Source organism: Gymnoscopelus braueri (assembly GCF_963280865.1).
Source record: "Gymnoscopelus braueri genome assembly, chromosome: 2".
NCBI lineage: Eukaryota > Metazoa > Chordata > Actinopteri > Myctophiformes > Myctophidae > Gymnoscopelus > Gymnoscopelus braueri.
This window is the reverse complement of record NC_137604.1, coordinates 8857523-8872158: the sequence shown is the minus strand read 5'-3', so window position 1 is coordinate 8872158 and position 14636 is coordinate 8857523. Positions and strand designations below refer to the sequence as shown.

At 42.6% G+C, this 14636-nt stretch overlaps 1 protein-coding gene across 1 annotated transcript; it reads right to left on the bottom strand.

The window, feature by feature from the left end:
* Positions 1 to 7364: 7364 nt before the first annotated feature.
* Positions 7365 to 7715, bottom strand: LOC308093900 (small ribosomal subunit protein eS26-like; the record flags this gene model as incomplete). Its single annotated transcript, XM_080440296.1, has 1 exon — positions 7365 to 7715. The coding sequence occupies one exon, from the start codon at positions 7713 to 7715 to the stop codon at positions 7365 to 7367; it is 351 nt and encodes a 116-aa protein (XP_080296422.1).
* Positions 7716 to 14636: the final 6921 nt, after the last annotated feature.

The following is a 14636-nucleotide window of genomic DNA, read 5'->3' as shown; positions in this document are numbered from 1 at the left end:
CAAGCAAAGCAAATCACAAAGTGAAGCCATGCCCTCTCTCTACCAAGCAGTACTTACCAGCCATATCAGCGCGCACAGATCGGTGACGTCATCTCTTGAGAGAGAAGTAAACAACCAGGTCTAGAACCCAATCTTGAGATTAAGTGAACTACTTTGAACAAATACACGCTAAACTGGGGACCATAACAGAACCCCGAGCCCATCGTTACTTACGATAAGAAAACATAGCAACTTAAGCAACACTGTTGGTGAATTACCGTCAACCCAGTGCCATAGAGAGAGTTCTGACACTAGCGTCGACTCCCATTGTAAGAATGGAATGCGGAAGTGCTCCGTCTAACTCAATGAGGCAGTCCCATTGTTTGGAACTATAGCCCGGAATGCGGAAGTGCTCCGTCTAACTCAATGTTTGGAACTATAGCCCAAGGAGCCAGTTTTGCGGCGGAATCAAGCGTGTCGTTACTCTATTTCTACACTCTAGTTGACCATACTGATATCGATCAATGACGAACGCTACTGCTTTTAAGCTGAGCGTTTAGCAAGAGATTTAGCCATAATTTAATTTAGTTTTTTACTTAAGTAAAGAAAGTAATACCACGATTAGGACCAGTAGCACGCCGCTGAGTAGCTATGATTACAACCATCAACCAAGAACACCGACGCCGTATGACCACCTACATGAACAAATGTGACTTTCATGGGCAGCAGCAGAGGGAGCAAGCAAGGGCAGCAGATCCGGCAGGATCTCGGCAGCAGAGCAGCAGCAGCAGCAGCGTCGCACGTCAGAGCAGCAGAAGAGCGCAACCAGACTGAATAGGTAGGCAGAGCATTACTTATAACTCACCGACCAGGAGAAGAGTGCATGTGACTTAGTCACCTGATCGGTTAGCCCAATCCCTTGAGTTGCCTGGCCTGAACTAGCTCCGTAAACTGCGCCTCATGAAGTCCGCTCGATTTGAAGGAGACGTTTCCTTTATCCCATGATTGATGTCTGCTGTGTCTGACAAGTACAACTGTATTTTATGTAACAATGTAACGCCTAGGCAGTGGGCACTTTGTTACTGTTTTCCTATTGTCTGACTGCATTGGCAGTGTTTATGTCCTTTGTACAATGCATTCTTGTACTTCTGTTTATGTGGACGTAAATAAATATGTCAAATGTGCGTGTGTGTGTGTGTGTGTGTGTGTGTGTGTGTGTGTGTGTGTGTGTGTGTGTGTGTGTGTGTGTGTGTGTGTGTGTGTGTGTGTGTGTGTGTGTGCATGTGTGTGTGTGTGTGTGTGTGTGTGTGTGTGTTTGCGCGCGCGGTATTGTCCTCGGAGTGGATGTTACTCCGGAGTCATCAGTCTATAAACCGAGCGGAGCGGCTGTGTGCGTCATCGTATATCGTCTCTGTCGGGTGGATATCTAATATGTCCAGAACTGTTACTTTTCAGGCGACGATATCCTCATGGCTACCTGCACAAGGGACAGACCAAGTGTATAATTATTCTGATCATCATTATTCTGATAATGATCGGAATGAATACGTCTTCTTTCTTTTTTACTGAGATGCTGAAAACAAGACCTGTAAGACAATTCGCTCACATAGTGATCACTGTGAGACTGAACCATGTATATAGCCTAGCTCTCACTGAGAAATAACTGAGGTAGTGTCTCCAATTAACGATAACTTGATATCATATTGAGCCTAATTTGAGAGCTTGTACTACTCTCATTTTTCTTTCTTACTGAGAATCTAGAAAAGAGATAATTGTTGAAAAGACAATTTACTGAACTCTCACAGTGATCACTGTGAGACTTATCTCACTGTGAGTTCTCAGGAGTGATAATTAAGAAGAATGAGTAAATGCACTTTGGTCTCGACTAGTGCTCATTTTCATCTAGGACATGTAAATGATACATAAAGTAGATCTCATCTTCAGTTTTGCTTTGCTATGGGGTATCAGTTAGAGTTGAATTCAACAAGACATGCCGTTTTTTTTCTCTGTTCTGTTTGTGTGTGTGTGTGTGTGTGTGTGTGTGTGTGTGTGTGTGTGTGTGTGTGTGTGTGTGTGTGTGTGTGTGTGTGTGTGTGTGTGTGTGTGTGTGTGTGTGTGTGTGTGTGTGTGTGTGTGTGTGTGTGTGTGTGTGTGTGTGTGGGTGGGTGGGTGGGTGTGTGTGTGTGTGTGTGTGTGTGTGTGTGTGTGTGTGTGTGTGTGTGTGTGTGTGTGTGTGTGTGTGTGTGTGTGTGTGTGTGTGTGTGGGTGCGTGATGAGAGGAGTGAGGGCGTTCTCTCTCCCTACAGGCCAAGACCTTGGAGTCAACAGTGTCAAACAACAAAGTCAAACATGAACAATGGAAGAGGAAGAACGCGCACGCGCACACACACACACACACACACACACACACACACACACACACACACACACACACACACACACACACACACGCACACACACACACACACAGAGAGAGAGAGAGAGAGAGAGAGACCCCATGACACACTTACTCATGCTGTCTCCCCCACTGTTGTCAGGGAGGCTTAGATTGCATCATCAGTGGCGGGTCCCTGCCCGGCCCACCACCATGTAAACAGGAAGCCAGAACAAACCCACTGATGAATGAGAGAGAGAGAGAGAGAGAGAGAGAGAGAGAGAGAGAGAGAGAGAGAGAGAGAGAGAGAGAGGGGAAAATGAGGCTTTCATCATCTGAGCATTTTGTGGAGATGGGGGAGGGGGAGGGGGAGGGGGAGGGGGGTGGATGGGGTGAGGGGCGGTCGCACAGGAAGTGAAATGTTTCCAATGCCTCGGTTTCCCAAAACGTGCTGAAAAGAATACCTGAGACATCTGAGCCTTGTGCTGTACATCCAACACTGCAAGCATGAATATCTGGAATATGTGAACTTTAAAAAATATATGCATTGGCTATATAATATTATGTATATATTTTTCGATATCAGGAATATTTGAATATCTGACCTATTTTTTTGCTTTTCTTTCTCTATTCTTCCCTTTACTGAAAACTTTGCTAAAAAAAAAATCCAGTACTTAAACACTATACTTAGTTGACTGCAGTCTCCCAGGGCTCCCTCTGTTTTTCCCTCTACACAAAATGTCTTCACCCAAAATATGCTGATCTACAATTTCTGAGCTTGTGGACCAGCTATTTTCGTCAAATGTTTTTGCCCCAGAATAGGGACGTTAGGGTGGGTTAAGAAACCCAACAAACACACACACGTGCGCACCCGCACACACCCACCCACCCACCCCCCCACACAGACACCCACCCACACACACACACACCCCCACCCACACACACACACACACGGTTACGGCTCTAGCAGTGATTTTCAACCATTTTAATTTCAAGGACCCCCTGTTTGACATGCATTAGGCTACGGACCCCCATTTAATGACATTTCTATCTCTGGGACCCCAATTTATATTGTAAAATCAATGTTAATTTAACTATGAGAGAGTACAAAATGGAACCAAATGGACCCGTCAGGGTCCATTTGGTTCCATTTGTACACTCTCAGAGTTACAGACCCATAAGGGTCCACTTGGTTCCTAACTATCTATCATTTAGCTGGGGACCCCCTGGAACTCCCCCAAGGACCCCTGGGGGTCCCCGGACCCCACCTGAATCTCACTCATAACATTATTTGACACCTTTGACACCCATCGCAGCTGTATTCTACATACAGCAGCAGTCTGTTGCTGTGGGCATGTGTGTAGTCATAGAATTAAAAGTGAAATTGATCGTGCATTCTCTCTCTGCACATGTGTATTCCACCACAACAACATTCACCATCATGTTCTGCTCTCACATTGAAAAGCTTGAGCTTGAGCAGCTGCTTGGGAAGCCAGTTTCAGGTCAGTTTCCACAGACATAAACAACATTTTCCTGGGAGACTCCGGTGTAACATGATATTAAGGACTGTGACAGGAGAACTGCAGGGCCCTGAGATGCTGTCGTCTGCCTGGAGCAACAGTGCCCCCATGGGGCGAAAGCTGGGTACTACAGCTGACCTTGTCAGTTCTTGAGGTGACACAAAAAAACAGTGTTGGACACCAGTCCAGTAAAGTATCTGTAGGATACTTACCTTATTTGTTTTTTTGGGATACTTTTGCCTTTCACTCCACTGCATTCCACAGATAAATATTGTACAAATAAAATATGATTTGATGACTTAATTGATTTAGATTAATATTATTGTCTCCGCCGGAGGTGGAGAGTATGTTTTCGTTCTGTCCCGCTGTGTGTCCCCCCCCCCCCCAGCCAAGCTAACATTGGTCAAACTTCACGTGACACGTGACAATATGTTGTCACCAATGCTTTTGATTGGCTAGCGAGACGCATGACGAAATAAAATCCTATAAATAGGTGTGTCACTTCAAAAAGGCATTTTTGTTTTTGAAGTGAGGTAAGACAGGATCAATCAGTCTTGATTGGAACAGTACCTTCCAGTACAAATCACCCGTCCGTGCGTGTGTGTGTCCCTCTGAGAACACCTAACATTGGTCAAGTTTCACGTGACATCACAATATGTAATATAAATATATAAATAGCTTAGACAGGAACAGTACTTTCCAGTACAAACAGAGATCACAGCTGAGATCACACAATGAAACTAACTCCCATTACGCAAACTGAAGAAGCAGCAAATCATCGTCTGAAACCTGATGAAGAAGCAAAGGCGCAGAAGGCCAAAGCTAAGAAAGCATACTCATCTACAACAGTAACACAGAAGAGGACTATAGAGTTGAATTGATCCCACAACAAGGCCGAAGTCTTAATACTGTAACAATTGGCCACCTTGATCAAATACATTATGTAGCACTAGAGAAAACTGACATAGATCAAACACACCAATCAACTGCTGAAACTGTTCAAGACAATGAAGATGAAGAAGACAGACAAGAATTTGAACAAACCAGTCAATTACGAGGACTCCCATATGACACATTGCTTCAAGAAGAACATTTTTTAGATGCAGACACTACATATTCAGTCGCCCCTGCAGAACACCAAAAACCACGTGCATTCTACCAAGACGCCAAGTTTGAAGAGTTGGCAAACCCATCAAAGTACCCTTATGGCCGGTGGTTTAAAAACAACGCCTTTTGCATTGTGATGGCCGTTTTGCTAAAGACATAGACTCCTGGCAGCTCAGTACATGGTGGAAGCACAACAAGTCAAAGATCAAATTCAGATATCCCTACGGCAAAGCCGTTTGATTAGAATAGCACGGGTCTGCTGGCGGAGACTTGTGCTCCGAGGAGCACATTTTCTAGTTTGATTATTGATTAGATATTTGATTATTTTATCTTACAATAAATATTGTAATTTTGACTCCAGTACATTTCTAGGACCGGGAATGAGTCCATTATGACTTAACCACTTATTCCCTATTTAAAATATAGAGTGAGCTTGTAGATCTTCTATTTTCACTATTGATATTTTTGACGATTTCTGTAGAATCTTTAATGGTATCTGAATGAATGAATGAAAAGATTTATTTTGAACATGTTAAAATTAGACAACAAAGTCAACAACAAAAAAAGCAATAGGCCTATAATAACAATATTTAGATGTTGTTTAGACTGATGTCTGTTGTTTACCTGTTTTCCTAGCTATTTTGAACCACTACAATGTTCTCTCTGCACTCTACATCTGTATGTGACTATTTGCCTTGAGTTCATGATTACTCTGCTTATTTCAATTTCACACTTTTAAGTGGCTTTGGATCAAAATATTATAAATCCCTAAATTGTAAATTGTAGAGGGCAGAGAGAACAATGTAGTGCCTCAAGGAAATTGATTAGATTGATTAGATTGTTCACCCTCCCTCTGAAGTACATGCATGTATTTTTTTTTTTTTATAAATACAAGCTGAAAACCTGAAAATGTAATCTGTTTGATAAACTTTGATTATAGGCAAACTTTTTTCGATATTACCAGGTAATACAGAAATCTGTGAGAATTGTGGTCACAAATATCCTAATAGTGATATTTTCATCTCATCCACGACGTGCACACATATGCATGTACATGCACCTGCACTCATGCACACGCACGTACGCACGCACGCACGCACGCACGCACGCACACACGCACGCACGCTAAAATTATTTGTTTGGTTATAGTATAAAATAAAACATGGCTACTATACATAAAACATACTTTTTTTTATTGCATTCCGAAGCATTTTCCTGCTGCAGTTTTGTGCACATGCAGTTCTCATGAGGAAACATGTGCCCATGAGGTGTCCAGCGCATGGAGACCAGTGTGTACCTGAATAAACTTATCCACTAAGCATTCTGGAGCTTAGTCTCCAGGGAGGCCAAGCTCAGCTACACACAGAAACGGTTCAATTTTTCTTTCTTTTTTTTCTTTTTACCCCCTTTTTCTCCCCAATTAAGGGTCGTTATGCCAATTGATTCCTCCCCACACACATTTGTGTGTTGTCACAAAGATGGTGGATTTAGAAAGATATGGCCATCCCAATTGTATCCACTGGAGGCAAAATGCCACGCAAATGGCATACCAGTGGTGGAAAAAGTACTCAAATTCTTTACTTAAAAGTACCAATACTGCAATATAGAAGTACTCTGTTACAAGTAAATATCCAGAATTAAAAATGTACTTAAAGTACCAAAAGTAAAAGTACTAAAATGTTTGAAAATAGCCGATCTATCTGCGACGCGTTGTGAGCTTGTAGATCGGCTATTTTCAAATAGCCTATGTATAAAATAGGGCTGAAGTGGTTAATGTATGTTTTATAATGTGATCTGGCAGATCTCGCAAACGTCCAATGTTTACTGGTGCTAGATCTTGCGAGAGTGTGCTGCTGGGACAGAGAAAGGTCGATAATAAAGTTGATTTTCTCCTGATTTGTCTCTCTGAAAAAAAGCTATTTGATATATATTATAAGATACGGGAAGTAAACCGGGGATGTTTGGTCTTTCTTTTTTTTTTTGTCTTGGGTTGCCACAGCAGCTGTTGTATCCTTACTGACTCACCTGCCTACTCCTCCCACCCAACACTCCCTGCTGACAGGTGCCGGCCCCAACCCGTAGGATCACGTCCAGTGTTTAAATTTTTTTGTTAAAGGATATTTTTCGGGACTCGAACCTGTGACTTGTTGTCAGGCTACATTAGAGCCTCTATGTGGTATTTATATTTTTGGGGGGATCTTTTAGGGGGATTTTTATTTCTTTATTGATAGTGAATTGACGTTTCACCGGAAACGGGGAGAGACACGCAGCAAAGGCCGTTGGGATCGGGACTCGAACGCGCGACGCGCTGCCAGGCTATATGAGAGTGCCCGGACCGCTAGGCCAGCGGTCCGGGCCACCCCTGTTTTCTTTTTATTTTTTTTTTACTGTGGAGCAGCTCTTGGCGGCCCACCACCACCACCACCAGGCCTGAACCTGGGGGGTGGGGTTCGGTCCTTCCTGGCCTCCGCCGAGCGGTTGCTCACCACCTTGCTGTGGATGGCGCAGCTCACGCAGTACCGCAGCTGAACGTAGAGCTTGGGCAGGACGTAGGAGTCGTAGACGCTGGCCTCCGAGATGTCCCTGACGGCCGCCGCCTCCACGATGTTCCTGACGACGTTCTTCTCGATGGCCTTGTCCTTGGGCACGCGGGCGCCGCAGTTGGTGCAGCGCACGTTGTCCACGTGGCCGCGGCCCTTCTTGGAGCGGCCGCCGTTGCGTCTCTTCTTGGTCATGTTGTTGTCGTCGTTGCTGCACGCGGCGAGGTTGAGAGGGAGAGAACGGCGCCGACGGTTTGTTTTATAAGCAGTTTCGGTACACTGCATTTTGATGATGTCAGTAAACTGTGATGTCAGTATTGTGACATCAGGCATGTCCTTTTTGGGGCCATTATACCTCATATGTCCAAAACTGTACATTTTCGGGATTCAAATTCAGTGGTGGAAAGTAACTAAGTATATTTACTTAAGTACTGTCCTTAAGTACAATTTTTTAGGTACTTTTACTTTACTGGAGTATTTACAATTTTCAATATTTTTACTTCTACTCCACTACATCTCAGAGGCAAATATTGTACTTTTACTACACTACAATATTTGAAAACTTTAGTTACTAAATACTTTGCAGATATAAATGATTATATTATAAAACTTACATTAACCACTTTTATTTGATACATAGCCTATTTGAAAATAGCCGATCTACAAGCTCACAACACGTCGCAATGCGACACGTTGTGAGCTTGTAGATCTGCTATTTTCAAACATTTTACTACTTTTACTTTTGGTACTTTAAGCATATTTTGATGCCAATACTTTTGCACTTTTACTCATGAAGTAACATTTTGAACACAGGCCTTTTACTTAACAGAGTATTTCTATATTGTGGTATTGCAACTTTTACTTAAGTAAAATATCTGAGTACTTCTTCCACCACTGTTCAAATTCAAAAGTAGCAGATCTACAAGCTCGAAAGGCGACGTTTCGCGCGCGCGGATCTGCTACTTCTGATGCGTTTGTGTGACGCTGTACTATGTATGATCAAGTAGGGCATTAATTTATGAAAAAACACAAAAAAGTTAACATTTGGAGATAAGAGGTGTCACCAAGATGTATGTTTTGAATTGTTCCCAATGGGAGCGCAGTATTTTTGGAAACACCAGCAGCGTGGCGCTGAGCATTTGTTCACATGCGGAGTGTTTATCCACTTGTAATCTCTCAAGAACAGATTCTGCTCTCCGCTTGAATCTGTCGGGGGGGTTCGTCATATCGCGTACGCACTGGCCTACAAGTGGGCGTGCCTTCAGATCAGGAAGCAGGCCGCGCTTTACCCAATCAAATGTAGTGGGCGGGATTTATGTGTCCGCCGATCCTTCCCCACTAGAAACAAACCGAAACTCATTTAACAATAGCGTCCGCGGAGCAGACAAAACCACGGAAAGATATTCACATTTTAACTTGCTCTTTCATCATAGAAACAAGTGGGCTTATAACCAAAACGATCCATGTTCTCTGGGAGAAATGGTGTTAGTGTTCCGTGTAGAAATATTGTTAGTGGGAATGAAAACATGGTCGCACCACCGGAAGTGAAAGGCTGAAGGCAGACCAAAACCCCCGGTTTCCGTGTGCTACGTCGACTTCCTCCCAGAGCCAAGTGAGATAGTAAAAAAACAGCAGAGGGCGCTGTTTTTCCTTTTCATTTGGCCATGGGTTCCCAGATTGATCCACTTAAAGGAGGAGTTCACCCAAAAAATGACTTATTTTCTATCAATTGCACACCCTATGAAGCCTTGAATCCATGGATTCTTTTTAGTTCTTGTCGCATTCCTAAGCTAATAATTTGATTCCCGTCTCCTACCGGCTAATGCATCCGGTAGGAGACACAAAGTAGATTATTTGTGTCTCCTACCGGAAATACACACGGTCATCAAATTATTGTCTTAGGAATGCCACAAAAACAAAAATAAATCCATGAAATCAAGGCTTCATGGGGTGTGTAATTGATAGAAAATAAGTAATTTTTTGGGTGAACTCCTCCTTTAAAGCTTGAGCTGTGGACACGGCTCCTTTACTACTGTGAGCAAGGCACTGACCATGACCATCACATAACAATGTGGATTTGTTGCTCCGATGTCTTCATACGTTGCCTAACAATGTCCATTTGTGCTGACAACAGGGATCTCCTTATATGGGCATATACTCGCATATGGGCTATCTCCATACATACAGGGGTCTCCATATATGGGCATGTGAGCCCATATTATGTGTTTTAGAGATTTGCAAGTGGGCCCTGATCCAGAGAAGGTTGAGACACACTGGTCTAGTCTTATTGTATCAAGAAGGAGCACAAAGTAATAGGGCGACGGATAATAACATGGCGGCCGCGTCCGTTGAAGTTCAATGGAGAAGTGGCGTCCTGTTCTATTCGCGAACGGTCCTTTCCCACAGGATCGCTGTAACTTGGCGACACCCCCATGGCATTGGATCCTGGGAGGCCACGCCAAATTATGTGTTATAGTTTTATTCAAATTAGTCAATGGGGAAATGCATTAGGCCTGATAACTCCTACAAACATACTACATAACTCTGAAATAATAACCCTAAATCAATATCTGCGTCTGTTTGCTCCTTTGTTTTGGTTTGTCTGTTTTGGTGCTGGACCAGCGCTGCTGGTATTGATTGACTTTCATCTTCTATCGTTAAGTTTTGCTTAGTATCGTCCAGTGTAAATCAATGTTAGCTCTGTTTTCTTCCTTTCTTGTGTTTCTGCCGTTGGTGCGAACTTGAGCCACGAGAGGCACCGCAGAGCAAGTTAAAGTGAGTGAGTCGCCGTGCTGAACGTAGCGAAGTATATTATCGGCCTCCCGATATTAGCATACAAATGTAATATCGGAAAATAGCGGTATTGTTTTGTTTTTGTTTTTTTAATATGTTACAGGCGTTCTTACTGTATGGTGTGTGTGATATGAAATTTGAGTTTACCATAATCACAGTAATCCTTAATCATATTCCATCATATTCAAGGGCTTTTGCAGAAAAATGAGACAGACTCAAGTCACTTTCAAATTAGAGCACTGCAGAAGGCAGGTGTGTATGTCTGTGTCCAGCTAGCCTGAGGCTACGAGCTCAATCCATGGTCTTGAAGGGCGGACCCAAACACAGCCGCCTGGATTTGTGCGTGGCTTCCTATTGCTTCACCAATCTATGTCCCCGCCTCCCCTCCCCTCCCCCCCTCGGCCTGTGCACGGAGCACGCTGACGTCACCAAATTTAGAGCGACGCCCCTCTGCACTCTGATTGGTTAGGAGATAACAAGGTCCAAGACCATCGTTCCTGCATCGCTCCCCCAGGCTTTTTTTCTTTTGTAACAAAAAAAAAAGCCTGGGTTTCCGAGGCTAGTGTCCAGCTGACGCTCGTTGACGCTCGTTAATGTTGTAGGCATCAAAGCAATTATGCTTCTGCATAATTGTTAAATAGGCCAACATCTAATCTAAGATTAGTGGGACTCAAATGACCACCATGAAAACCTAACAACATCACTGTTTTATATTAGATTTATTAAATATTATATTGATATTATCGCTATTTTATTTTTTATTAGATATGTGATGTTGTTACCTGACAATTAGTTTACTTTTGGTGAAAAAGCCTGCTATATGGGTATCAGTTGATATATATATATGGTAGTTGGACAATATCGGTATATCGGATATCGGTAAAAAAAAGTCAATAGTGAACATCCCTAGTTTTAAAGGTTCTAAAGGTTCTAAAGGTTTTAAAGGTTTAAGGTTTAAGGTTCTAAAGGTTTTAACGTTGTTAAAGGTTTGAAAGGTTTTGAAGGTGATAAAGTTTTTACAGTAGGTGTTAAAGGTTTTTACAGTAGCCTAGGTGTTAAAGGTTTTTGAAGGTGTTAAAGTATTAGTAGTGTTGACAGTGTTGAGTAGTGTTATACGTCGTTTTTTAGGGTAAAACAGTGGTTGCTATTGTTTATTGGTTGCTAGTAGGGATGTCGGGGTACCCGGTGTTACCGGTGTTGCCGGTGTGCGGGCAAACAACCCATTACGTTACTTGTAAACCGATAGCACTGTTGGGTAAAAAAAGTTTATTTCTTTTCTTTTCTTTAAATAAAAGTATTTTTTTGTGGCATTCATGCACATTCTTTAAATTACTAAGCCTGTTATCAATATTTAGATATTGGACAGTACAAATTGTCTCCACCTGATCTTTGCCTCAACGAGTTAGAGAGTGCAGGCAGCAGGTCACATGCAGGGCACAGAGCCACAGAAGCGTATCACGTGACGAGAGTGGGACGAGGAGGGAGAAAGAAGGCCGCTCTAAACAAACTGCAGTTTACACAAGACGACAAACAATGGCACAATGGCGGAGGCGGGGGATTTGGTGCCAAAACCCAGGTCAAAGGCGCCTGTTTGGCGATATTTTGGTTTTAAACCCAATGCTGATAGGGAACCTGAGAATGTCAAAGAGGTCATCTGTAAACTGTATCTGGGTAAGGTGCAAGCATCTGGAGGCAACACCTCTAATTTACAGACTCACCTCCTATCGAAACACAAGAGTGAGGCTGCACAATTGGGTCTTGCTGGAAAATCTAGGCCAAATGATTCACACACACACACACACACACACACACACACACACACACACACACACACGCCAGCTCTATATTTCGGCCATTTGAAAATAGGAGATCTAAAAGCTCAAAATGCGTCACAACGCGAGGCATTGTGATCTTGTAGCTATTTTTTAAATATTTGTATACATTTGAAAACTCTTGAAACAGGACATTCTGCATAATGACTACTTTGTACTTTTGGCACTTTATGTACATTTTGATACCAATACTTTTGTAGTTTTAAGGATAAGGATAATTCCTTTAACAGGTCCGTTCATGAAAGTCCTTGCGGTCTTGTTTCCATTGAGGGCCTGTGAGCAATTAGGGGTTAAGAGTCTTGCTCAGGGACATATTTCATTTCATCGACACATTTGCTGGCCTGGCCTGGAATCGTACCTCGGGCAAACAGGGCCTCTGGCTCCCTAGGCGGGCTCACTAACCACTCAGTTATGGCCGCCCCTTTTACTGAAGTCAATTTAGAATTCCAGACTTTTAGTTGAACAAGAGTATTTTTCTACATTGCAGTATTGATACTTTTACTTAAGTAAAACATTTGAATACTTTTTCCACCACAAGACAAAAATAAGAATAAAACCGCTAGGTATTTAGTTGAAGCAGTACATCTTTTAAAGCAAAAGAAAATAATAATAATAATATGGTCCACACTAGGGTTTAAGATTTTCCAGGGAATTCGCTCATTTTAAATCCTGGGAATTTTCAGACCTTTTCCCGGGCTTCCCGGGAATTCCTGTTAAAAAAAAAAGAAAAAAAAGTGCCCACTAAAAACATTTATATTTAGATACTTAAAATAGCCAATTTCACATCGAGATGCCCAGATGTCCCTATTGTGCCCACCTATCCTGTATTTAGTAAGCATTGACACCTATCTATTTGCTATTAAATATGAATAAGAAAATTATCAGATTGATCAGATTTAGAACAAGATGTTCCATACCATATCAGGAGATGATTGGGGTAGCCACCTGTGTGACACTGGCACTGCTGCTGGGGTGTTCTGTGTTTCTGACGTGACGTTACGTTATGGGACTGTTTGCTCTTGTTTTGGGCATTCTGTTTGATCAGACAGACCACCATGTGTTGTGCCGTTAACGCGTTAACTTTAGCGTGCATTTTCTCTTCAGTTCTGGAGATATGGTGGAGTTTTACTAAGCTATCAGGCGCTCGCCCCAAAACACAGTCGCCAAGGGGGAAATCCGACAGTATTCACCTGGTATTCCTAAACGTAATCTCAAACTATGTCTAAACTAAACCTAACCTTATTCCTAAACATTACCTCATGCAGTAAAACGGTGCCAAAACCTAACTTTATTCCTAAACTTAACCTCAGTAAAACTATATTCCTAACCTTATCCTCAGCAAAACAAATACAAGAATACAAGAACCGCTTGTCTGTGAAAGAAATGAGGGTGACGTGTTTTGGGGCAAGTCTTCCGTTTACCGTTTCCACCCGACAGTGCGTGCAGCAGCACAGAGCAGCGCAGACTGAACATATGGCACAGGAGGTCCAATCTGGGTCCTACGACTCCTACGACAAACTTACTGGCCTTCTCTTTGTGTTTTATTTTGTTCATTACTGTTAAATTCAGTGAGTCCCATATTGGTCCAAAACGGGACGATGGGACCTTGGTCGGCAACGCAGAAAGGACTTGGCTAATTATAATAGTAATAATTCCTCCGCGCTGTAGATAGGCCTTTCTGCTAATTAGTAGTAATTTCTAACAAGAAAAAAACAACCTTCGGGATCCCGTGAACCGAAGCCAATTCGCGGGAGGGTAAATACCCCGGGATTTCCGGGATCCCAGGGATCCCAGCATTCAAGGGCGCCGATACTGTGGGTGCCTCGTGCTAAAGCCCCCAGGAAAAATGACGAGCACCCATCACAAACTCATCACAAAAAAGAAAAAGAAAAAACCTCCGACGTCTACACTTCATGGAGTACATTTTTTGTACCAAATTAACCGAATTAACCGCATTAAAGTGACAAAAGTAACAAAACCCTCAAAAAAAGTAACACACTGGCCGTGCATGCCCATGCGTTGTGCCCACAGTAGCGCACACATAAATCTCCCCTGCCGGCATTAAACCCTAGTCCACACTCCCTTGTGGTATTTGTCACTGTATATGTGCATATACAGTAACTATATATATATATATATATATATATATATATATATATATATATATATATATATATATATATATATTATAACAGTTATATGTTCTCTGCATTTAACCCATCCTAAGTAACAGTAGCAGTGGGCGCTACTTAGGCAGAGCCTCAGGGAGCAGTTAGGGGTCAAGTGTCTTGCTCAAGGACACTTTGACACATGGCTGAGGCCTGGACTCAAACAACAACAAACAACCTGGGACCTCTGGCTTCCCAGGCAGGCTCTCTAACCCCAGGGAACATGGAATAGATTTATGTATATACATAATTATGAACGAGTACTGTACATGCTGTTTTTCTACAACTGTTTGTCCTGTACCTCCAAAAAATAAAATAAAATG